The sequence below is a fragment of the Perca flavescens genome, chromosome 12 (genome assembly GCF_004354835.1).
Source record: "Perca flavescens isolate YP-PL-M2 chromosome 12, PFLA_1.0, whole genome shotgun sequence".
NCBI classification, from domain to species: Eukaryota; Metazoa; Chordata; class Actinopteri; order Perciformes; family Percidae; genus Perca; species Perca flavescens.
In genome coordinates this window covers 9,236,163-9,262,618 of record NC_041342.1, presented here as the reverse complement: position 1 = coordinate 9,262,618, position 26,456 = coordinate 9,236,163, and the positions used below count along the sequence as shown (strand labels likewise).

Here is a 26,456-nt window from a genome sequence, read left to right as displayed (position 1 = left end):
GTTTGCAGAGCTATCAAAAAAAGCAAAGGGTGGCTACTTTGAAGACTCAAAAATATAAGACATGTTTTCAGTTATTTCACACTTCTTTGTTAAGTACATAATTCCATATGTGTTCATTCATAGTTTTGATGCCTTCAGTGAGAATCTACAATGTAAATAGTCATGGAAAAAAAAGAAACACATTGAATGAGAAGGTGTGTCCAAACTTTTGGCCTGTACTGTATGTAAACAACACAGCATGATTGGTTGATGTCTTTATTCGCCTTGCTAAAGCTCAGAGAAATCAACCTTGTTTCAAAAAAGAATTACGTTGCTTTATTGCCACGTAATATCCGCGTTCTGTGTGAAAGTACATCTGATAAAAACATTTAGAAAAAATATATTGATATGCGAATTAATCGCATGAAAAAACCACTGTGTAAAGGCCTTTACACAACAAACACCATTCTTGCACAGGATGTTCAACAGGGTATCATATCTCTCACAGTATTAAACATTAAGTGTTATGGTGCACCAGAGCCTCGTCTCTGTGAAAATACCTGTTGGTGTTGAGGCCTGAAGTCAGTTAGGAGTCAGTCAGTTGATCAGTTAGTCCATCATGACATCATGTTAGCTGACAAATAACACTTCTTCTCCTTTCTTCCGCTCATCCTCCTCTCTTCTTTCTTCCTCTCTCCTCCTCTCCTTTTCTTCTCCTCCTTGCTAAAGTAATTTGCGGAGTGAAGTAGTAGAGGAGGGAGGGGAGACAAAATATTATTATCACCAGAGAGGTAATAGTCTGGCGAACGCATTGATGTGGGTTTTATGTTTGTGGTGTCAAATATATGTGACACAGAGTAGATAACAAAAAGGGAATCATCTGCATCCTTCCAGATATGTTTTTTCATTGTTCCTATCAGCCCTTGGTATGAACAGAGCCAAAAGTTTAGGTCCAGTGGATTCCATCTATCTATCTATCCATCTATCTATCTAAGTCTGTCTGTGTCAGGTGTCTTGCTATGGGCACGAGTAAGTGCAGTGCCAAGTTTGACGTTGTTTGGATTAGAAATGCAAAAGATATCGTTAAATATATAGGTAAAAGAAGCACACATTGGCTTTTGCCGCTCTAGCCGCTGGCCACTCCCCCTCTCACACTGAGGACCAGATACAGAGAGCAGCGGAGCTTTCACCCCAGACCCACAAAGATGTGCAAAGTTGCACTACTTTGGACTGTCTTTGACTTTGAATAAACTAACGACAATTCCCAAATTTAAGGAGGTATCAGAATCCCACACATGCAAGGCACAAGCACACAACAAGTGCAGACGCATGATCCCACTTAGGCAGGCTATTTATCTTATAAAGCGAGACGTATCTGTATATATGTGTGTCCGTGTTTGGGGGGAAGGTAACCTGCACATCAGCAGACACCTCATGCAGAACGCTTTAGAACAGCGGGGGACTCTTTTCCTGCTATTATATTAAATTGCTGTGTGTGAGCGGACAGAACATAACGTAGCCTAATCTTGGAGATTATTCCTTCAAATAGCGGTGCAATGCGAGAAAATCTCAGAGTTGAACCAGGCAGATACATCAGTTTTCATCAGACTCACCCTGGGTCGGGTTAATTAAGTCGCCAAAATAACTCCGCAAATCAAATCCCCTACTTCCCCGTTAACCATCATGCCACTAAACCTGTATGGAAATGAACACCTCTGCTAAAATGTTAAATTTGTTAACGATCCGACACAAGACAACATCCTCCCTCTCTCTCTCTCTCTGCGCACGCACACACGGTCCGGTTCTGGTGGTTGATGAACGCAGATATGTGCTGATTAGCTCAGGCTGGGTAGGTAGCGCACTGCCATGAGCTTCACACTCTGTCTTCCCCTCTTGCTCTCAACATTCCGTCCCCATACACACACATTGGAAAATCTGAAACGGTCTGAAAACTGTAATTAGGTAGAAACCGTGCTTGATATCAGAATGCCTATTCAGCCCAATAAAGGCCGAAGGCTGGTCTTCGGTTTAAACTTTTAATTATTTTTCCACATTAAAAGGGGTGATAGAATGATTATATAGGGTATTTTACACTGTTCCTTAAGGTCTCCTAATAGGGTATGTAACACTGGTTGGGCTGAAAATTGCCCGAATGCTATTTTATTAGGCCCTTAACTACCCTGTGAATATGGCTCTATTTGGAACAAGAGCTTATCTTCCAAATATGGTATGCTCATGAATATTTAGAATGAGCTGCGCGCTGATTGGTTTGAGCAAACTACATAGTCCATGGGAGACTCGACAGCAGGTCTCATATTTCAGACACTGCAAAGTTATACATTGTTTGTCGGGCTATTTCGTTATTAAATTCACTTCTGAGAATTTTTTAAGCAAGAAATCAACTATATATATATAAGCTCAAATATGGGCCGTTTTATGAAAATTGATGGCTAATTGCAAATTTGGTAAGACTGTGTGTCGGAGTTCAGCGGCCGGTGCTGCCTGTGTTGCTGCCTTGCCGCCCGGCCTGCTATGAGGTACTTGGAGCTCCATCACGGCTGGCAGCCCACAGCACTCCATACGCGTGCAAAGTCAACGTTTTTTGGGCTAATGGCCTACCAAACGCCGCTGCCCTGACAGAGCTCCAGGGCCTGCAGCTCCCCTCTTCTAGCTAGCTAAATGGTCCGTGTGTGAGAGTGAGAGCGCGGTCAGCGAGCTTGTTACACCAGCAATCTCTTACCACATGTTACACACGTCACGCCACTTATACAACATCTACCTAAATGTCTTATAAAGCTAACAACGGTGTCCAATTTCAAGTTAATGAATATTTGTGAAGATTAGGGGTTTCATTAGCTGCAACTGTCCCTTCAATCATAGCTATGTGTAGCTACAAATCACGGATAGTTAGCTTCATTTTTGGTCGTAATTTGAGTATATTTACAGTTTGAATTTCGTCACGCCACTTATACAACATCTACCTAAAGGTCTTATAAAGCTAACAACGGTGTCCGATTTCAAGTTAATGAATTTTTGTAAATTTCAGAGGAATTCTAAGAGGAGGCTAGCTAGCTTTCATTGATAGAGCTACATCCAGCCGCAGGCTCTATTAATGAGACTCGTGGACAAGCGGTGTTTATTTCCCCAATCGTTAATAACTCAACACATTATAATTACACACATTAAAAGATTAACTGGAACCTGTGGTAAGAGATTGCTGGCATAACAAGCTCGCTGACCGCGCTCTCACTCACATACAGCGGGCATTTAGCTAGCAGGAAGAGGGGAGTTGCAGGCCCTGGAGCTCTGTCAGAGCAGCGGCGTTTGGTAGTCCATTAGCCCAAAAAAGGGTGACTTTGCGCGGGTATGGAGTGCTGTGGGCTGCCAGCCGTAACGGAACTCAATCGAGCTCACAGCAGGCCGGGGTCTGTTAAGGAAGGCAGGCCAGGCAGCGAGGCAACAACACAGGCCGCACCGGCCACTGAACTCCGACACACAGTCGGACAAAATTTGCAATTAGCCATCCATTTTCGTAAAGCGGCCCATATTTGAGCTTTACATAGTTGATTTCTCGCATTAAAAAGTTTCAGAAGTGAATTTTGTAATGGAATAGCAGAGATCTGCGCGACCTAGATTCAGAAGACTACCTGTTCAGTTGTGCAGCCTATGTAAATGTTGGGGCGTGACCGTTCTCTTAATACACCCATGGGCGTGACAAAGGTACAAGTCCTGAGATGCTTACGTAAGCAACTAGCTTTGTTGAGATTCGCCCGTTTTCAGCGGCAGTTTCAAAATATGAAATTTTCATAGTAAAGGGGTGTCAATGGGATTTTGAGCTTCTATGTATGTCCTATTTACCCACCGAACTGTCGTTATTCAACTATGACAGGGTAAAATCAGTTTTGCATTCTATCACCCCTTTAAATTATGGTGAATCGGTACGGGGGTTGTTTTGAGCTATGTTAAGCGATTTCCCAAAGATTTCCCATTAAAGTCTATGGGAAATTTCGCGCCATTTTTTGCCGATTTCGTGAAAACCCTGCAGCAAATCTCTTAGAAAAGTCATTGCACACAATTCCTGATCATTACACAGTTTTGCTGTATTTATGTGCATATGGTCCGTGACTAGTAGTGGGACAAAAATGTGGCGGAAGATGAAGAATAATAAGTATAGGGAAATATAGTCATTGTGACGATTGCTGCTATTGCAGCACATCGGCACACTGAATAAATATGTAGAATAACATACGTTGTGAATGCCTTCAGCATTCATGCCAATGATTCAGTTCAGTGTGTTCGAGCACATCTCTTAAATCACCTGTATGTTAGTTCTGAAAGTGTAAATGAGCTATGGGTTGTTCCACTTAGGATGAACAGGTATTAATTGGAAACTATTGATAGATTGATATATACTTTATTGTCCCCATGGGGAACTTTGACATGGACCCGTCATCACCACATATAGGCACACATCACTAGCAAACAGAAGACATTAAAGATTACACAAATAAAACAAAAATACACACCCTGAGGCATTTACCCCATTTCCACCTGGTATTAAAATATGATCTAAGTGATCGGATCACAAGTGAACAGCTCTAAGGGCAGCTCTAGGGAGAGCTCTCAGGAGAGCCAATCTCAAAAACCACATTCGGAAGTGGTCTGAGCCACATGTCCACAGTCTAATAGCAGTGAGAACGGGAATGTGTCCTGGGCCTCATTAAAGACTACCTACTCAACTATGAGCGGAACTATGTACTCATTCAAAGTATTTCCATAATCTCACGTCACAGAAACCATTGAGAGTGAATCATGTTTCAGGTGTTTTTGTTTCTGTGCTGCCTGTTGCTGGCGGTCGGAGCTCTCTGCAGTGCGGTTGCCTTGTAGCTTACAGCTGACTTACAGCTGTTTATACAATAAAGCTATTTTAAGTTTCATGAAACATCCCTGAATTCAAGAATATGTAGGATATTTTTAGAAATTCTTGCTCTTGTGTTGTCTTGCATTGATAGAGCTACACATCGCTGTCTGGAGTAAGCCTGCAAACTAAATGGTCAAAGCAAAGGCTGAGAAACGGTTTCATTTACTATAAGATTCCTTACAATAAAAGTCCCATGTTATTTAAATGTTTTATTATTAAGGGGAAAAACCAGGATGTTGGGTCTTCATCATAGGGCTGTTGGAACGTATTACGAAAGTCGAATATAATTCGAATAGTACAAAAATCAATACCATTCAAATGCTGAAATTACTATTCAAATGTGATATTTTTTTAATAAATAGGTTGGCTAACATTAGCTAATCTCCCTCTTCTCGCCTTGGCCTACCCGCATGTGAAAACGAAATGTTTTTCACATGTCACGTCGAATGAACAATAAATTAGCGAGTGTGAGAAACACAAGGCATTGTGAGCTAACGCTACGTACCAAGTAACAGGGGGGAGTGGCAGGCTGCGGCTGGAAATCGGACGAATGATGGGAAATAGTTTTAACATGACTTTAAAATCGACGTCCACTGAGCCAAAATGCTTATGTTATCATTAGTTAGCTAGCTCATTCTTGTTTCCTAACTGCGTCGCTAGTTATAGGAGCTTAGCTGGGAGCTTCACAGAGACAACTAAAGTTTATGTTAGCTACCCTACAGCTGTCAGATTTAGCTTCCACTTCATATATTACCTTCTAATAGCTGTATTCTCCAACCCAGTCTCACGTCAGTTCGTGATGGCATTACGAAATTAAATCTATTAGAACGTGATACCATTACGTAATTGTGAAGATTTACGTGTAGGGGTCACGTTTTTTATACTAATGTATTTCAATGAGAAGCATCTTACGTAATCCCATCACGAAACTTTCTGCCACTCGGCTGCAGCAGAGAAGCTGGATACAGCTTTGATATTATTGGTATTTTTAGCCCAATAATCGCTGTTTTAATCAACATTTATTCACCAGATCTTATGACGGTTTATATGTATTTCTTTTAATGTTATTATTTCGGTCTATTTCGGCCAGGGAAGCTGGATTGCTTTGTTTTTTATTGATATTTTTAAAACTATAACGCTACATCTTTCAACATGTATTTAGCTGTTATCATGGTATGCATTTCTTTATTTTAATAATAGTCTTTCGGTCTTATTACCGGTGAAATATTACAGTAAATAAGACAGAACAGTAAGCTACGATATGAGCCGAGCTGGGCACATTCAAAGCCGATGTCCCACGATGCAATGCGGGCATTCATTCACAGAATCAGACGGCGATCAGCGGGTCTATATCGCTTCAATGTACGTAAGGGATAATGTAGAGCGTTGTTATAGCGAATACAACAACGACGGGGTGATTAGGACCCCGACGCAAATCTACTTCTAGCGGATCGATTGATAGCTCTCCTCCGGAGGGAACAGAACTGCGTCCATGGCAACGCTCTGCTATGCATGGCAACGGTGTGTTATACATAGCAACGGTCTGTTATCAAGAAAATAACAGACCGCATTGTACATTAGAATATAAGCAAGCCATGTAATAAATATATATAATCAGTAGTTTTGTCACCAGCAACAACACGTTGCTCAGTTTTGTTCCAGTAAGTTATGCATCGTAATAACGTTTAAAAGAAATCAGATGAAGACTCCGGAAGTGACGTCGTAATTACCGCCCGGCGGATAGAAAAGATACAAATACATAATATTCGTAATATTGATTTTTTGTTTCTAACGTTGTATTTAAGGAGTTAAACAATAAAGATAGCATCAATAATAAAATACAGTTTCATGTATTTGTCTCATGTATTGTGTGCTCGGCCGGCCGGCGGGCGGCATCAATCTGAAACGGAATGAAGCCCACTCACGGCAGACAGCAGAAAGAGGAGCCGAACACATCCTCCCACCCACCCCGGAAGAACTACAAGTGCTCAAGCTTTGTAACAGATTCTGGGACGTGTCTACAGTGGGAGTTGTAGTTTTTAAATATATTGGTATATTTCTCATGAGTAGAAGTTGGTAGTGTATAATTTTGGATACACCCTGGGGTTTTTCTGGGATGGGGAACACGCTGGTGTTGTCAGATTTTAAAAATCGAATCGTTAAATAGGTGAAAATAGCTTATTACCATATTTGACAGTGCTTACAGTGGATAAACTTTGGTGACCATATCTACATGATAGCTGAGGTCCAGAGCTTTCTATAACAGCTGGTTTTATGTGTGTAGCACCTTCTGTTGCTAAATGACAAGCCTTCAAACATGTACTGGGTTCAAGGTTCAGAGGTCAATATTTCAAAGCAGGAGTAATGTATGCTCTCCAGACTGACATATGTTACTCTCCAGGAGACCTTTCCAACGATGTGTTTGCTATAGTCCTATGACAAGGTTTTAATTTTCACATATCATAGGGACCATTTTGCAAGCTATACTTTATTGTCCCCAGACAATTGAGTTCAAATGCTTCACAAATAATACTTGGCATATTGTTTTATCATACAGATGACATACTTACCATAAAACAAATAAACAAAGTGATATGTAGTCAGATTGAAGCACATCACACAGCCACAATCTATTGCTCATCTTTCACAAACAGTGAGCACACAACCCTATATGCATCATATCATGAAGCTATTCCCTGCAGCCTCAAGCAACATTATTTAAAGTTTTAATTGAGGTAGGTCCAATTAGGGCTATAGTTTAGAATTATTTAGTTTACATTAGGATACCCATTTCTTCTGCCAGAGGACAAGAGCTTGGCATGGAGAATAAAGATTGATCAGAGCATAATATCTGTGCTCCCTGAATAGTAAGCTTTAAATGAGATGTTTTTAGATATTGCTGACATATTAAAATGCTCTGTAATGCAGCCTTGTATAACATAAACCCTCTGATTCACTGTGAGTGTCTGCTCTAAATGATAAGACACACTTTCAACACGGGCCTTCCAGCCAAAGGTGTTGTATATACACACCAAGCTGCCTATAGGAGCAGAGCCGATTGATTGGTTCATCATTTATGATGTCTGATACCCTCTGACCCATGTCACCACCAACTCCACGAGCAAAATCTGTCCCAGCCACGCTCGCGTCTAAAGTCAAGAGGAGACGGAGCCTTCGCTGTTGTTGGTCCTAGGCTGTGGAATAACCTCCCTGTCTCCTTGAGATCGCTGTCCTCTTTATATGAGTTTAAACTCAAACTAAAGTTTTATCTCTTGGAGCGTGCATTTCTCTAAATTCTTATTTTTATTTATGTTTTCTGCTGTCTGAAGGATGTTTTATTCTATTATCTTTCCTGACTCTTGTTATGTGAAGCACAGTGGTCAACTTCTGTTGTGTTTACTTGTGCTATACAAATAAATGAAATGAATGAATGAATGAATGAATGAATGAAACTCCTCATTTTATGAAATGGTTGAATGAGATTGTTGGTATGGCACCACATTCTGATCTCTATTTTAGCAGAATATGCAAAAGTACTTGTGTCTGTGTGCAGTAGGCTGAGGTAGAAGTGTACCAAAAATGCCAAAACACATGTTTGTGTACACATACCCATACAAAGCTATACATCTCTGTGAACAAAAACCTCATCAAAAATCTGCTTAAAAGGCTTCATAGTAGGGGTGGGGGAAAAAATCGATACAGCATAGTATCGCGATATTTCTCGTGACAATACTGTATCGATACACAGCACCCGCTTCGAATGTTATCATTGGATTGAATGGGCGTTATCAGTGGTTATCAGCCTCATAGATATGGGTCAGTAGGGGCCTGCTGCGCCTACTGGTAGGCTCAGAGGGCTGTTATCATCCATTCGCATGGTTAATCACGGATAAATACACGAGAAGACTCCAGATCCAATCCCGGAGCAATCCAGGTCTCCGCTAACCGGAAGTCTGTTGGATAACGGCATATGTATACACAGGTAAGACCATTAAAATGAGAGCCTTTAAACTGTGATTATTTAGTCAATAAGCGAAAACAATACAGAATTTTTTTTTTTATGATGGCGTGACATTAATGTTGACATGAGAACGTTATGGTATACGTGCAGTTAAGTGTCCCAAATTCCCCATACAACGTCCTTAATTAACTATGAACCTGCTAAACCACCTGTGCTACCATAATCTTAACCATAACCATTACCATAACTTGTCTCAAATAAGACCCTCTTCATTTGGGACACTCAGTTTTTTGAACATAATTTGGGACACTAAACTGCACGTAAGTCGAACGTTATTCTATTATTAGCCTACTTGCTTTAAGTTAGCATAAATGTTACTAATTATCTAGCATGTTTTGTTTTAGTAAATGACCCCATTAGCTTGAAATTAAGTAATTTTCCACAATGTACACAGTGTAAATAGTAAGGCCTATTGCATATATCGTGTAGCGTGACATTAGTGTTGACATGAGATAATTTTTGCAATTGCGTTAGCTAACGTTATTGTATTATTAGCCTACATTCGTTACGTTAGCATAAAACGTTACTAATTAGCATGTTTTGTTTTAGTAAATGTCCCCATTAGCTTGAAAGTAAGTAGTTTTCCACACTGTTCACAGTGTAAATAGTAAGGCCTATTGCATGTAGCTGCTCATTAACGCTTCAATGACGCTATACCATACGCCTATTGAGTGAAATAAAAATAAATAATAATAGTACCCAAAAGCACACTCTTTGTGCTTATCTATCTATCTATCTATCTATCTATCTATCTATTTATCTATCTATCTATCTATCACATATTCCTCATTCCAGCTAGGAGTGCACTTTACATTATTAAATAATAAATAATTGCCAAATATTTTGATTTCAGATATGGGAAAAGCTATTAAGAGTGCACGCTTCAGGAGCGTTAAGATTAAGGTGGTGAGGAGGTGTATCACTGGCCGTGCAAAGGTTTCTTACCTTAGTCAAGGTCTTCCCCAACCCAGCACCAAACAGACCCATCCTTCAGACCCTTCCACATCTGTTACACCTCAGGTTGAATCTGATGATGTGGCACCTAGTTCATGTTCTGAGACTGCATACAGTAAGGCAAAGAAGAGAGAGATTCATGCCTGGGATGCAGTCAAGGATGACCTGCTTAAGGTGTCATTTGAATGTTCAGCACCAATCACTACGCAGTGTGTTGTCTGCCTAGAAGATGCTGATTATAGGTGCATTGAGTGCAGCACAACTGCAGTCTTTTGTGAGGCTTGTCTGAAGAGGACTCACAGAAATTCACTGCACCTACCTGATAAGTGGAATGTAAGAATAATAGCATGCAGTCATACATACAGATATAACTAACTCAAAGTAATTTTAAATTGTTATGGTAATATTTTAGCACTATGTTGTATAAATTATTTGTGTCTTCAGTCTGTTGTTTTAAAAACTTTCCTAGAGCTATGAATCTTTCTTACAGAATGCCTACTATGAGCCGTTTTCCCTGGGGTTATTCCTATACTTACCTGAAGGCCATAGCACCCATGCTGTGTACATGAAGGACATGAAAGTAATTATCAGCACAGGTTTGTCATTTTACATTGAAAAAATGTGTATGTAATGTATTTAATTTTAAAGTTGAGGAATCCAGTCCTATTAAATGTGGAGTAATGTATGTGTCTCTATAGTAGTACTTTGTTATGTTTTTATTTTATTTCCCTCTTTTTATTTGGCAGGACAGCTCTGCACCGTCACTGTCAATATGTGTGTGTGTGAACCAGAAGCCTGCACTCTGCTACGGTATGGGCTCTGGCCAGCAACAGCCGACAAGCCCCAGACAGCCTTTTCCATCCCTCTGCTAGAGCTTTTTGTTTGTCTGTCACCGAGTGTCAGGTTTCTGTTGAGGGTTTTGCAACACCCTACGCTGGAAAAACAACCTTACACTTGCAGAGGTAAGTCAGTTTGCAGAGGTCAGTTAGAAGTCATGTTTGTGAAGTGAAGATTTTAGTTACTTTCATGGAAGACTGACCAGTCCGCATAGATGTGACAATTGGACCTTTTACTTTGATTGTACTGCATCATTATTATTTATGGAACTGTCTAGGATTATATAGTTACATGCAAAGTTATTATTGATATTTTTCTATAAAAATAATGTCTTACCATCACCTTGGACTTTATTTAGGAAGTGTAATTGTATGAAAAGTAAAGGTTTTCACTGATGTGAAAATGCTGCTTATACTGTAGGTTAACGCACTCTACAGAGCCCTGGTGGGAGAATCCATATCCCAGTTTAGGCATTACCACTTTCGACAAAGAAGTTTGGTAGATGTTTGCCCACACTTAGATGATGGGACCACATGCCCAGCATGTCCAAAGGTTGGTTGTAGTTGGTGGCATGGTTATTGTTTGATTAACTATATTTGCCATTTTTATGACCTTTTGGCATTCAATTTATATCGCAAAAATCAGTTAATTGTTGTATAAGGTATTATAATAAAATAGTGACAATATTAGTATGAGCGTATCAACCAGGTGTTCTCTGGTACAACCTGCATTTATGAAGGCTGTATGACATTAACCAGGATTACTGTAAATGTTTGTTTCCCAGGCAGATGGAGATATGATAGTGACATTGGATGCCAACTTTGGCCTTGTGCGGAAGCAAAGCTCAGGGACAAGTGTGGTTGAGCCATTTCATGGAACCCGCATGTTTGTTGATGAAAAGGATGTAGAGGAATACCTTCTTTCACATCCTGACGGCTCAAAGCCTAACGAGGTTAGTCACAGTTGCAGAATACTGTATTAGGACTGAAAAATCTGAGTCCATGAAATGTTAAATGTAACTCCTGGAAGAAGACCATTATTCTGCTCATAAATCTAATAGTTCCTTAAATCTTTAGGACTGCAGTAACTTCAAGGCTGGCAATGTTCTGAGGTCCCAACAACAAGCAAAGAAACTTGATGTTACAGGAGTGTTTGAGCTTCCTGTCGTCATGAAATGCCGCTAATGTTTGTCAACATGAGCCAAGGAGAAAGGCAAGTAGTGACATTTATGACTATTGACTAGGGCTGGGCGATATGGCTGAAAACTGTATCACGATATAAGTGTTTCATATCGGTCGATATTGATAATTATTGATATTTTTTTATGACCTATTTAAAATAAGGACCAGGAGCGCGGCTAAGGTGGTAAAACAAGTTTGTGGTATTACCGGTGTTGGTGGAGACGACGGTCTGATGACATTGGTCTGTCTACGGTCAGAATTATAAAATCCCCAAAAACTGCCATACTGACTTTGTTTTATCAACAATTTCCTCGCTCACTGCGGCACTCACTTTCCACTTATCACTCCACGCCAGTTCTGTTATTGAAGAACACGAGACAGTGATGTGGCGCAACCAAACTTGATACTGTTACATGATTAGCTGTTACAGTGTCACTCCCTACATTGCTAGGTTACCAGAGAGTGAGGGCCTTTGTTCATGCAGCCAAACTTGCTTCACAACCTCTGGTTTCTTCTGATGAAGAAAAACAAGTTATGAAACGTTTTATCGGCCGCATTTTCTATTGATATTGATTACGTGTCTATTGCGAGACATATTGTTATCGTTTTATCGCCCAGCCCTACTATTGACTCAGTCAATATTCAATGCGTAGGATAACATGAACCTAACATAAGCCATTTGGTCTACAGTTGCAGCCTTCGAAGGCTGCAGACCTTGAATTGGGAAACAGCTTATACATTTTTTTTCAATCCCCAAATATGAATCTCATGGAATGTATATGGGAGATTTCAAAATATTGCAAAATTTAAACCTTGCCACCATTCTAATTTTCATTTTATTTATATGTTTGTATGATTTTGAGTGTCCTTATTAAGTCTTCACTTTTCCTCAGTATGAAGTGTTTGATTATTCACATTTTTGTGTTGAAATAGATTAGCCTATCCTCTGTATATCATTGATGAGCTTCTTCGAAGACGTGAGGACAAGAACATACACCTCAGAGTAGTCTATGACATTGCCTGTGTTGTTGCCTCACATATGCGTGTAAGTACTTTTTTTTTTGTGTGTGTAAAACTGAATTATTGATTCGATTAAAGACCTTGACTATTTAACTCAAAATTATGCCATACTGTGTTCAATTAGAAATCCGGGGAGGGCATACCACAAAACATCTCCTTGGCCGTACCAGCTTTTCACATTTATGGACACAAATTGCCCTGCCAGGTAAATTCATAATTTGCTCTCTTTTTGGCCTCCATTTTTAATGTCTATCCACTGTACACCTGAGATAAGTACAAATGCCTTAAAGTAATCTTTATTCTAACATTTCCCCACCTAGTGTTTGACTTGTTTCAGAGATGCACTTTTTAGTGATCTATTGGAAACCGCTTACAGTGTTCATATCTCTCCAGGTCAAGTTAATAACTGTAAGTTGATTGTTATAAGCAAATTTGTTTTATTTTTGTTTATTTTTTATGCTGATTAACATCTAATTTCTATAATTATTACATTAATATAAAGTAATGAAATGGACAGTTTTGCTACTGATTTAAAATAACATAAACTGTATCAGGGCCCTCTCCTGCCCCAAGCCCTTCAAGTCTGAAAGGTCAGGGTGTAACCATGATCACGATAAGCAGTTTCCACTGTAGTAGGATAATGCTTAGTGCCAGTGCATGTGATATTCTAAGACTTTGCTTTAATCACAGATCAAGTACAGCACCAGGCGGCTTGAAGGGTTTGGGCTCACAGATGGGGAAGGAATGGAAAGGCTGTGGTCTTTCCTCCGAAGATTTGCCAGAGTCACAAAGGAGATGACTCCATCTCACCGCCTTGACCTGCTGACTGATGCCCTTTTACATTATGGACGGAGGAAATCAACTGACCTGGGTTTGTCCACTGCTGTATAACCTGTCTAAATTTGTTGTTCAGTGTTACCACTGTGCCAAGTTGTTTAATGTCTAAACATTTGATATATTTTGGAGTTAAGCTGATCACACACAAATTGGTAAGCATAAGTACATTAAACTTTCTTTACAGAGGTCCAGCTCCTGCAAAGATTAGACAGAGCAGAGAAAATATCAATTCTCGCTGAAGAAGACATCTCATCTGTCATCAGAGAGGCACCAGGTAAACCCTGCACATAAGAAGCAGTCAACAATAGTTGTGAATGGAAGAATTTTAGATTCCATTTACAAGCGCATTTTGTGAGTATGTAGCAATGACGGTTTTCATTGTCTTGTTTCCTGTTATTTTGTTGTTGCCTAGTGTTGGTTTCTGAGCGAGACATGGAGAGATGGAAGAAAAGGGAGATCGAACTAGCCCAACAGAAACAGAAACCAATACGTATGCAACTGAAGTGAATGTGTGAATGTCTTTAATATTGTACTAAGGTCATGAATATTATTAACAAAGACTATTGCAAATATGTTATACTTACCTTTCCATGTACAGTAATGAAATACAATCCTGTAAACTGTGAGGGTAAAGAAGTAACATGAAATTAAGCGCTTTATTATAGCAGTAGTAATGTCTTTATCTGTTCTCCAGACACTGTCTGTAGATGGAAAAGGGACTACATCACCAAGCTGATTCAGTTCTACAAGTTCAAGTAAGACTTCAATGTGTTGATGTAAGACTATATAGTAATTACACCCATCTTTAAGTAACCTACTGATGTGCTTCAACATGGAAGACTAGGTGTAATTACATAGCTATGAGTGAGACAATAACAGCATATTTTTTAGGGAACTCTTCCAACGTTTTTATTAATTACCTATAGGCCCACCTATAAGCAGCTCAACTCATAATATGTTGGATTCATTTTAAGACCCCCCCACCGCATTGACTCTGAAGACCCCTGTTGAAGATTCCTGTTATAAATGAAAAGTTGCTATAATGCTGCAGTACCACCAAGGCCTTCCTTATAACTTCTACAGTGTTTGGTCAGGTGTACCACAGTAATTATTTCTGGTAGGTAACTACTGAATTCTTGTGCTGTACTTCTTGTAATGTATAGATCTGGAACTCGTGAGTTGTACATGGAGGATGGAACAGAGTAAGTAGGCTGTATCTGTCTGTTGCTGTTCTCTGATCAAGTGTCTAAATAACATTTAATAATATTTACTTGATGACCATTGTAGAATTGAGAACTCTCTGCTGAACATTGAAACAAAACACCGCATTGGGAGAAGATGGAAAGAATCTGATTTAGACTTCCAGTCTACCCTTAAAGATGTTGACAGTGACCTCAGAGGCCAACTTATATGCAAGGCAAGAACTGAATCAAGGGAGAGAGCAGTCCTCCTCCATCTGAAAAGAAAATATCCAGGTAAAGTGCTGTGGATAAGTTAGGGCTGGGCAATATGGAGAAAATCAAATATCACGATATTTTTGACCAAAATATCGATACCACAACGATAGTGTCGTGTTAACTATTGATGCTTTCACAGAATATTTACACAATGAGATTTTAGATAAATGATAAAATATAATATATGATAAATAATCATCAGTAATGTGGATATAACGAATAAGTGGGTAAAGGCAAATAATAGAACAGTCTGGTAAGTTCAGAAAATGACATCACTTTACTGTAATGCAGCCTTTAAAACCAGGAAAAGACAACACTTATGCCATTTTATGATATTACGATATCAAAATCTAAGACAATATAATATTGATATATTGCCCACCTCTAGGATAAGTAGATAAAATAAGTAGATAGAATTTTAAGACTTGAATTTTAACTTTTCAAAGGACCATAATACAAGCTAATTAATTCATTTCTTTGCATGTGTGTTTTCTAACTTTGTTTCAGATGGGCAGGGCATTGCCATTAGACTGTCCAAGCAGGTAGCCAACTCCAACAAGCGACTGAGACAAGCAATCAAGGAATACAACCGTATTCAGTGGCCACCGCAGATGAGCATCTTCCCTGCAACAATTGATTTTCAGGAAGCATGCGATCCCTCTTGGCCTGTCTACTTCTGCTCTGATGAAACTGTAAGTCTAGTTACCTAAACCTAGTAACCACACTGCAATCACTCTAGTAACCATCTGACAACCGCTTAGTAACCACAACTACCTGGCAATCATTTTCATCAACCACCTGCTAACATGAGATAGCACTTTGTTTCCTTATGTCTTCTACTAGATTGAAGAAGATGATGTTTCAAGGAGTCTGAAAAGGCGTGGAATTGATGCCTTACATATGAGGACACGGGCAGCTGAGGAAAAGCACATGCTTTACCAGGAAATGAGAACTGTAACTGAACACCTCAATCAGCAGCATGCCTTTCTGTGCTCTGCCATCAATGACACAGAGCAGCCTGGTGCAAAAGCTGCTCTAATCCAACGTCTCAAACAGCTGGAAAGAAAGCTACATCATGCCACTGTGATGTTTCACCAACATGTACCAGACATTGTTCCTGCAACATGTAGTTATGTCGTCCCAGAAACCCCCTACCTGTCTCAGGACCTCCCCATGTCAAGCATACAGACACTGGTATACGTGGATGATGATGATGATGATGATGATGATGATGATGATGATGATGATGATGATGATGATGATAATGACAGCAACTAGCACTGTAAGCACTCATAACTAGGGCTGGTTTGCTGCTTCCTGGTTTTTAATGAATAGTTTGAGCAGGCTTGTATGCTTTGCTATTTATCATTCAAAATGTCTCCTTAATTCAGCGCTAACCAAAATTCAACAAACTGACAGTTTAGGTTCTGTGTGTTTTCATTGTAACTGATCAGGATCTAATTGATGCTGTGTTGCTGATTAGTTGATTAGTCTAACTGCAAAAAAATCCATGTTTGTTTTTCTTGAGCTCTGAACAGTCCTGCAAATGTGAAAAAAAAAATATTGAAACAAGCTGTTTTTGGACAATAAATAAACACTTTTTTGTCGAAGCTGCTGTCTAAGTAACTTTTTAAAGCGTTGTTGTACTCAATGTATAGCCAGCTTTGGTGTTTTGAATGATTACACTTAACACTTAACCATAATATTGTATCTGTACAGTATGTTTTTCTAAGAAGGATACTTAAATAAAGTTTTTTTCAATCTTTGGTAGCAGAAGGTTTTCGGAAGTACATTGAAAAAACAACACTACCCACAATGTTACGCGTAACAGCAACGTCTCTGATTGTCCAATCTCGCTGTTACCATAGAAACGTTTACCCCGCAAAAATACGAACGGCTACCTTTGCCTTTTCCATAGATATATATGCCTTTTCTTGCCGTTTTCAAAATGTTTTTTTTTTGCCGAATCAAATGGTTTATGCTCACTATTCATCTGTAGCTGGTTGTCATGGTTACAGGCTTAAAACTTTCTATCAGCTATTTTCGAATGGGGGAAAAACACTTCCGGAAGCAGAGCCATTCAAAAAGTGGGTAGTCAATGTTGAGCTCTATATTTCTGAAATAAACCAACATATACATTTTTTCTTAACATAGAACATCTAGATGCTGTGTAATTACTAATTCGGATTTACTAGATATTTGAAATATTCAGTAGATATATCTTTTCAGAACCCTAGTTTACAACCCTAATTTGCAAACCAGAAGAACTACAACTGTAGTGCTGATTTGTATCAAGCTACATGGCGTGGCTACAGGGAGTTGTAGTTTTTAAAACATTACAGTTTTTCTTAGAATTGGAGGTTGTAAATATTGAGATGAGAGTAGAGTGAGGGGTTTAGGTGTATAGTAAACGCATCTATGTAATCATATTTCAAATATGTAATTGTTAAATTGGTTAAAATTAATTAAATTACATTTTAACAGTATTTGACACCACCCCCAGTTGTTGACTATAATGACTTGATAGATGAGGCCAATAGCTTTTTATAACACTTGGTCCCATGTCTCTAACCCTTTTGTTACTGAATTACAAGCATTTAAACATGCACCAGAGGGATGTTTCAAAGGGCGGTCATTCAAAGCAGGAGCCATGAAGAATCTTTATACTAACATATGTTACTCTCCAGGACAAGACCTTTCCAACAATGTATTTGGTTCAACTCTACAACAAAGTTTTAATTTTCTCATTTCACAGACACAAGCCAGCAGGTGCACTCTTTCAGAGAGCACTTTCAAGGCTTAATATATAAAATGAAGTTTTTTTGTTTGTTTGTTTGTTTCTGACTGTGTAAAAATATTTAACACACACACACACACACACACACACACACACACACACACACACACACACACACACACACACACACACACACACACACACACACACACACAGTTTATTTCTGTTTGGGACACACATGGCATAGGCTATTATGTTAATGCTGCTATTAGGGTTGTAAATCAAACGTGTATTATTAGTGTTATTCAAAACCAAGAGGACACATAGTGTAGCCCTAGGCCCTGTTCTATTCTCTGTAGGCTATTCCTCCATTGAAATTTTTATTTTGAGCTTTACAAAAGGCAAATATTTAGTTTTTCTCTTAACATTTTCCTCCTTCCAACACCCTGTCACTGTGAGCAACTAAATGCTTCAGCTATGTTTGGCAAATCTAGCATAGCCTATTTAGCCTACTGTAAAATCCAACCAGATGGTAGGCCTACTTAATGTAGAAATTGTTTTATGTTTCAAGAACGCTGATTTAATATTAAGTAGCATATCCCCAGCGACATATTATTTTTAAGTATACAATCAAATGACATAAATAAAATTTTACAATCACAGGTTATTAAACGTCTTTTCTTAATAGAGATATAGTCTAGTGGCATTTGGATGTGGGTTGCGGCCGACCGGCGGCAATTTGAAACGGAATGGAGCCCATCCACGGCGGACAGCTCTAACCATGATTCGAACGCCCCTAGCCTTCCGCTATCCAAACTGACGTAATAAAATGTACTTCTCAGAATCGATGGATAATAATTAAAACGGATATCCTTAACATAAACACGTCATATTGTTGAGTTGTCACGGACACTTTCATATTTTCTCTAAAACGTTAGAAAGAAAAGCTTAACACGTGACAGTAAAGAATACTTGTGAGCGGAAGTACGTCATGCAAGCCATGATGCAAGCTAGCTGGTTTCAGCCTCTATGGTTTCAGCCTCAGCTAAAGCAGCGTCCATAGCAACCAATGAAAACAATGGTTGTCTTGTGCTAGCTGTTGGGTTGTGTTGTGTAGTGTACTTACGTTTCTGTATCTTTATCTTATGTTTTTTTTTTTCCTTTCTTTGCTTGTAGCTTTTCTTCTTCTATCTTGTTGATGTATCAATTGTACTTTTCATATTTTCTTTTGATACTTAATGTCATGCTGCACATTTGAAAATCCAACCATTATTTTTTAATTTATTTTTAAATTAGAAATAAAGTGTAGTCTTCCAACTGTATGCCCACGTTTTCACAAGTTTACTAATCCCTTTGACATAAACCCTCTTTTCAGTATCAATTTTGCAAAATACCTACTAGTGACAATAAACAAGGAAATTTTAACAGTCTGGGTAGTAGGACTGTGGAAAATAAGTTTAAGTTATGTAAAACATCAAATCATACAGTGACCCTGGGTATTGAATAGGTAAGCCAATAATGAAACTGAGAAATAGGATACCTTTTATTTCCAACATGTGTACTCAATTCAGTACAATATAACTTTAAATGTTCCCCACATTGTACGGTTTGAAAGGGACCACATTGATGGAGCCAATAAACAACAATAAAGTACAAAGAATTTTAACTAGGGTAAATTAAAATATATAAGTGTAATCCAAAGGCATGTAGAGGCAAGATTCACAAGGAGCCTATTTTAATGAAAATGATGAACAGGCACCTAATAAATGTTAACAGGCTTTAAATCACGTGTCAACTCAAGGCTGCCGGCCAAACCAGACAGACATGCACCAGAGTTCAAATGAGCTTTCACTCAAGCCGGACTTTCCGACCAAACACTCCAGGGTTCTTTTTAAACGGAGTGTGTGTGTTTGTAGAGATGCAGTCGGGGCCATCAACACAGTAAAAAAACCTCAAACTTGTGTACGTTCGTACGTAAATATTTGTATTCAACAGAAAAGTCAGATTGGACAGACAGTCTAGCTAGCTGTCTGGATTTACCCTGCAGAGAACACAAAAACTACTGCCAACACAAAGAAACAGGAAGGGGATGGACATCAGCTGAAAATGATGGCTATCCGTGGAATTTTCGGTGGCAATGGACCTAGATATAGACTACTAGAAATCAGGGTGTTTGCATGGTGTGTTGACCCTGGCAATGAAGGCACATGCTTCTTTTTAAAACCACAGGCAGTGTGGGACCATGATTGACACACTGAGCACTGAGACCATGAACGCCACTTCTTTGTAGCATTCTTCTTCTGGTCGTCAAAATGTATGCGGCAGACACAGCACAAATTGCCTCCATCTACCCGAGAAAGAAAACATAAATATTTTGGAAGTGAAGCCAGTTAGTTGAAATCATTAACATATATAAAACAATGTCTCTAAGGCAGCCATTTCATTTACAACTTTTGCCAAATGAAAATCTCCCTGATTTTTTAACGGTTAAACACCAAGCAAAATTAAATAACAATAAAATAAGTCAGAAAAGACTGTGGAGCCCAGTTGACATTTAAATTGCGCTGGTTTGACAATCAGAGGGGGCTGAGGGTAACCTGACTCGCCAGATGGATCGCTTCGCATTTGCTCGGCATATCCATCTGGGAACTTTCCGTTGGAGAACTTTTGGGAAGGGCGGAAATACTGGTTAGCTGATTGGATAAACTATCTGTCTATCACCTATGTTGGTGATAGCGGGCAAATCAACCAATCAGATCCACTAAGCGTATGAAAATACAACCACAAGCCCACCCCTGCTGCTGCAGGCAAAGCATAGCTCGTTAGCTCAGCATGCAAGCAACATGTCGGTAAAGGAGATTTACCGCTTGTGTAGCGAGAATTTAGGAATAAAAGGCCCCATTTCAGGTTCCCGGACCATATTCCAAAAGAAGGATCCAAGAGAAAAAGCATTAGCGAGCGGTTAACAGAATTAGGGCTACCGCTGGCTGATAATACTGGTTAGCTGATTGGATAAACCATCTGTCTATCACCACCTAACCCGCCTCAAAACCAACGCTGATTGGCCCGGTCGTTTGGCTATCGGCTCCAAATATTCTCTGCCTCAAGATACCAGACTGATCTGCGAGTGGAAAACTGGAGCTCGCCAGATCAGGACGGTCTCACGAGGCTAGCTGAGGGCTGGGAAATGAAAAAATAATTTCTGAAAATGTTAAATTAGGGAGATAATTTAAGTAATTATTTAGTGACACCTTTTATCAGGTGACCTGCACCTCAGTTTATCACAGCATAACCGTTACCATGGTCAAAAACACAAAACTGTCGTTTTTTTTCCCCATAGATAACAGGCCTGGCCTTTTTAGTTGTACATGGAAATATCCCTAATTTTCATGTCAGAACCTTTGTTCTTATATTTTATTTTCAGTTGTTTCAACTTTTTTTTTTCCACTGGACTGCACCTAAATCAAATGCATTTTAGGTTCAATCCAATTCAACCAGTTTTCACCTGTGTAATTGTAATTGTGAAACATATTGCAGTATTGTAATCTGTTGAAATTACTTGTTTTTATCTTTGCTGCTTGAAAAAGGCATTATTAGTATCAATTGGACTTCCTTAAATATATATAACCACAGTTTGGACAGATACCTTCATCTTCAGTCATCACAATGGCTACATTAGTGGCTGTTTTGAGGACTCTCCTTCCATCTGCTGTGCACCTAAAGAACATAAAAAAAAACACAATAACATCTTTCTAGATGCAAATTTTGAATCTTAATTAAAATTTTAATTTAGCATTTATACTGTCAATGGTTATAGTAAACATCTAAATCTAAATCTCAACAGCCAATTCAAAGTGTGAAATGATCAGGATACCAAGCTTATAGAAACTGTTTAATGTCACTTGGATAAATATTGTATCTATATATTGTAATTTTCAAACAAGTAAATGATTTGTAGCAATTGTTTTTCAAAATGTATTAAGATTGCAAGAAATACCATTTCCACACATAGCCTCAAAGATCTGTTCCACTGACTTTTTGGATGCAAACTGCTGCGTCTGTTGATTTAAAGACATTCAACCATGACACAAAGGTGAAAATTTCATCATATAATTTACATCAGACATGTGGACAGTGGTCAAATATGCTGTGTAATGAGGTTGAATTACAAAAGTTACATATGTAGTGAAATGTGCTTCTTAAGTTTAATGTTAAATATTCATTTAAATTTAATTCAATTTTTAATTCATATCTTTTATTGATCTCCAGCAGTTGGGAGGGTTCGGTGCCTTGCTAAAGATCACCTTGGCAGTTCCCAGGAGGTAATAAAACAACTCCGCACCTTCTGCGTCCATGTGCTCGGACATTCCCTCTGCCATGTCAGTGGGGTTGCATTGTGCTGTATCTAATTGATATGTTTAGGAAAAAGGAAAACATGTGTAATATGAGCATAACAAATAATTGGTCTTCCTGCATTACTGGAGAACAAATAATCACATAGCAGTATCAATGAAGATTAGTTTAATAGTTTATAGTTAATAGTTTAATGAGCATGAAAAATATGTAAACCATTGCCAAGGGCCATCCCAGTCACATTTAACTAAACACTTACAGGATATTCTGAAGAGGTGCCTTTTTAGAAAACGTGTTATACTATAATTTTAATTAATTTATACTGTTTATTGATCCCCAGTGGGAAATTACAATTTACACTCTGTTTGTTAGAAATCACTACACACTGGCCTGAAACACACACAGACATGCTCAGGACCTATTCATGCACAAATGGAGAGTCAGAGTGAGTGGGCTGCGGTAGGGGGGTGGGGGCATGGTGCCTTGCTGGCAGTGCCCAAGAACTGGCATCTCTAGATCTACCAATCCACACTCTGTACTTTGGTCCGTGCTGGGACTTGAACCAGCAACCAGCAACTCCTACAGACTGAGCTACTGCCACCCCCATAATGATGAAAACTCCAACTGAGGAATATTGTAACAATCTTTACAAACTGTCAAAGACGCAAATGCAATAAAGCTGTTCTGGATGTCTGCAATGGCCCAGCACTTAACAAAGACTCACATGAAGGCCTGTATTATTCTTTAGTTAACTTATTTTCCCAACTTTGCATAGAGCCAAATGGTCTGCAGGAACACAAGTGAAGAAAGACAACAGCCACTGTTAATATCACTTACTTATTTCAAATGAAATTTGCTCAGCAGCTGCCAAAATGGCCTCTAATTGGTTTCTTCCGAGAAGGAGGGCTTCTTGATGTGAAGTCCAATGGGCAGCCCAGCAACTTTGATTGTTACATCATCGTTATTCACAATGGACTGGTAGGGGAGCCTTCCAGTACCTCCGGCCTCCTCTGAAAGAAGTGGGCACATATGCATGCACATGTTACACAGTTGGATAATTCTGACTTCCCCTCCTGTTGAAAGCTAGTTTTGTTAAAGTGTCATAATCTTATGGTTGATGGGTACATAAGATACATAATTTATTAATTTGATAATAATAAAAAGTGTTTGAACGATATGCTTACTATATCTTTGGTTGAAAAGATCTTGTACTTTTTTCAAAAGCACACTGATGGGCTCTTTAGTAGTAGGTGTTGCGGCTGAGGAGCTGGCTGCAGATGTGAAAAACAGACAACAATTAATTCCATAAAACTGTTTTATGTATATTTGCACTATTATGGGGCTGAGTCCATTTGTGTGGACTTTCATACAACAAATACAGTATTACCTTTGAAATGCAGTGCAAAATTGTTCACTGTGTCCGTTGAGTCAAGGAACACAGTGGCTTTTTTGCTACTCATTTCAAAGACCCTCTGGCCTTTTGACTGTCAAAGGATAAAATGGCCGTCCCACACCCAGAGCCTCAAGCTTGGACACCTTTATAATATTTAGAGAAACAAGCAAACCACAAAAATAGTAAATAATTGATTATAAACAAAATGGACAAGCGTTAATTTTAAAGATCCAACATACACTGATGAAACAACTCTTAACAGGGCTAGGCAATCTCTATGAAAACAGTGTTGTCACAGGTGAGAAATAAGTGCTTATGGAGATTACATAAACTATACATTAGCTCCATATACATGGAGTCTAATGGACTCATAGCCATATGTGACTACTAATGTTTCAATTGACCACCTTGATCTGAATAGATAGCCCAACCAGTAAAAGTTTGTTTGAGAGGGGTGGTATAAGCCTTCGACAATCTTTTTAATGTGAGAATATTTGATGCTGATAGCCTTGTAAACACTTGACCCAACTACTTTGTTTTACAGATTAATTGTGGTTTTACAGTGTTTATTCTTTTATTTTATTTATTTTATGCTTGCCATTTCATGTTTTAATAATTGCTTATAACATACATTTGGATGGATATGGTTTGAGTATGTGAATCATCGGAGGACCTGATTTAGTATACCCTAGATGTTTAAAAATCAGATGGAATCTTTATTTGGGATGAATTCTTTTTCAAATTCTAAAATAATCTACAGATAAACACTCCAATTGTCTGTCACAATGTACTGCTCACATCACAATTGCCATCAATCATCCTTACATCTAATACTATAATGATACCACTAATGCCTAGCAAAGGAAGCTTCTTTCCAAACCTCTAACTTCAGGTTCTTCAGATGCCCTTTTATTTTAAGCTCCCTCATCTCAGGGCTAAGGTCCTGTGTCTGCCCATGTGCCTTCAGGTGCTGCTGCCTCCTGAACATACTGCTTCTTCACATCTTCCCTCAATGTGGACCACCTACCCTTAATGTCATTCATTGTGCCTGAGAACAAAAATAGATGCACAGAAAACTTAACACCATAGAGTCAGCATCTCTTTTATAGTAAATTCATACAGAGAAAATCGACAATCTGTCCAACACACTGGTTCACTTGGCTTGTAAAACCCTGCAACAACGCTGCAAAAACAAGATAACGTTTGCAGTAGATCACCTGATGATTCTTTTCAATAGACACAGCAGTCTTACACTGAGTCTGTGAAATACTTGGCAAATACTTTCTTGAAAATCTGTTTAATGACCCTTGTGAACCCCTGATGTAAACGCTATGTACAACAACAATCCATTTAGTATAACAATTAAAAGCATCAATTAAATATTGTTCATCACCTTTGTTTTTGAGAATGTCCCGACAAAAAGATTGTACGGTGACAGCTCTCTTCTGTAAAGTTTTTGTTTTGGCGGCCCTGGCTTAGAACAAGCTTTTACAGGACCTCTTGTAGTTACCAATCCAGTTCTGAAAGAGAAAATACAAAAAAAGAGAATTACACCAATTAAACTGAATTCAAATATATATTATTTATAGTATCAAATCATAACAATTGTCTCATAACACTTTACAGATAGAGTAGGTCTAGACCACACTATAATTTAAATACCCAACAATTACAATAATTACCCCAAGAGTTACTGTGTGTGTATGTGTGTGTGTGTGTCCGTCCGTTTATAGCGTAGCAGGGCACTGAAAAGGCACTGCAAGGTGTAGCAGGACGAGCAGGGCATAGCAGGACGTAGCAGGGCATAGCAGGGCGAGCAGGGCAGCAGGACGAAAGCAGGGTTACAGCAGGGCGTGAGGTTACTGCAGGCGAAGCAGGGCAACTGCAGGGCATAGCAGTGTGAGGCACTGCAGGCTGTAGCTGGGTGTAGCAGGACGTAACAGGGCACTGCAGGCGTTGAGCAGGACCCCATCAGCAGCTACAACCATGATTTAGATGCCATCCTAATCCAAGGAAACTGCTGGGTGAGAAAACATATGGACTCCAGGGAATGCTCCCCAGAGCTAGGTTAGTAACAAGCATTTTCTAGGACATGGATGAACACAGATGGAAAGAGAGAGGAGAGAGGGAGCTCAAAGTGTGTCAAAGGGAAGGAAATGCCCGCAGTCTAAAAACTATAACAGCATAACTAAGAGCTGGTCCAAAGGCAAACCCTGAGCCAACTCTATAAGGGTTGGTAGAAATCTGACAACTATGAAGATAAGAGAAGAAGGGAGGATGTTAACAAAAACTTTAGATTTTTACCAGCAGTACAGAAGAATTATATTTATTTGATATGTTGATTGTAAATTGTGGAATTAAAGTAAACCTTACTTCTATGACATTGGTTTCCAAACCAGTAGCTGATGCAGCTCTTGATATGAGGGGGAACCAACCCGTGTCATTCCATCCTCAAAAAATGTTTTCAAAGTTTCCCTTTGTTCTTCATTAATTTGTGTTCTCTGTTTGTTAAAGAATAAAAAGTTGTCAGCAATAAATCAGTAATAAACAAGTGTCATTGTTAGTTATGTATTTTGCCATCATACTATCTTTCTCAACATACACACCGCCCTAATGCTCTAGATTATCAATTGTAAAAGGTCACCTCTCTAAGGCCATCTTCTTACAAACACAAACAGGGAGAGAAACTTGTACATGACAATTTGTATTAATCTTTACACAGACAGACAGACAGACAGACATACAAACATACATAGAGACAGACAA

At 39.0% G+C, this 26,456-nt stretch overlaps 2 protein-coding genes and 1 pseudogene across 5 annotated transcripts; 2 read left to right on the top strand and 1 right to left on the bottom strand.

The window, feature by feature from the left end:
- Positions 1-8,656: 8,656 nt before the first annotated feature.
- Positions 8,657-10,757, top strand: LOC114565788 (uncharacterized). 2 transcript variants are annotated; one of them, XM_028594036.1, is made up of 4 exons: positions 8,657-8,882; positions 9,775-10,208; positions 10,366-10,455; positions 10,622-10,757. In XM_028594036.1, the coding sequence occupies exons 2-4, from the start codon at positions 9,777-9,779 to the stop codon at positions 10,745-10,747; spliced, it is 648 nt and encodes a 215-aa protein (XP_028449837.1). In that variant the 5' UTR covers positions 8,657-8,882; positions 9,775-9,776; the 3' UTR covers positions 10,748-10,757. The 2 variants fall into 2 exon arrangements, 1 of the variants encoding a protein (XP_028449837.1); XR_003693972.1 differs by lacking the exon at positions 9,775-10,208 and having other exon boundaries at positions 10,366-10,471.
- Positions 10,758-11,874: 1,117 nt separating this feature from the next.
- Positions 11,875-16,744, top strand: LOC114565540 (uncharacterized). 3 transcript variants are annotated; one of them, XM_028593645.1, is made up of 11 exons: positions 11,875-11,924; positions 12,827-12,938; positions 13,038-13,118; positions 13,604-13,784; positions 13,935-14,024; positions 14,163-14,240; positions 14,445-14,505; positions 14,914-14,952; positions 15,038-15,225; positions 15,715-15,899; positions 16,051-16,744. In XM_028593645.1, the coding sequence occupies exons 1-11, from the start codon at positions 11,887-11,889 to the stop codon at positions 16,483-16,485; spliced, it is 1,488 nt and encodes a 495-aa protein (XP_028449446.1). In that variant the 5' UTR covers positions 11,875-11,886; the 3' UTR covers positions 16,486-16,744. The 3 variants fall into 3 exon arrangements, with proteins under 3 accessions (XP_028449446.1, XP_028449448.1, XP_028449447.1); XM_028593647.1 differs by lacking the exon at positions 14,163-14,240; XM_028593646.1 differs by lacking the exon at positions 14,914-14,952.
- Positions 16,745-19,769: 3,025 nt separating this feature from the next.
- The window catches only part of LOC114565239 (uncharacterized), a 14,080-nt pseudogene continuing 7,393 nt past the window's right edge, over positions 19,770-26,456 (bottom strand).

Excerpts from the sequence above, each read along its gene's own strand:
- LOC114565788 (XM_028594036.1), top strand. The coding sequence starts at position 9,777 with ATGGGAAAAGCTATTAAGAGTGCACGCTTCAGGAGCGTTAAGATTAAG. Across the intron at positions 10,209-10,365 it reads ACCTACCTGATAAGTGGAAT|AATGCCTACTATGAGCCGTT; the intron begins GTAAGAATAATA and ends TCTTTCTTACAG. Across the intron at positions 10,456-10,621 it reads TGTACATGAAGGACATGAAA|GACAGCTCTGCACCGTCACT; the intron begins GTAATTATCAGC and ends TTTATTTGGCAG.
- LOC114565540 (XM_028593645.1), top strand. The coding sequence starts at position 11,887 with ATGCCGCTAATGTTTGTCAACATGAGCCAAGGAGAAAG. Across the intron at positions 11,925-12,826 it reads AACATGAGCCAAGGAGAAAG|ATTAGCCTATCCTCTGTATA; the intron begins GCAAGTAGTGAC and ends GTGTTGAAATAG. Across the intron at positions 14,953-15,037 it reads TACATGGAGGATGGAACAGA|AATTGAGAACTCTCTGCTGA; the intron begins GTAAGTAGGCTG and ends TGACCATTGTAG.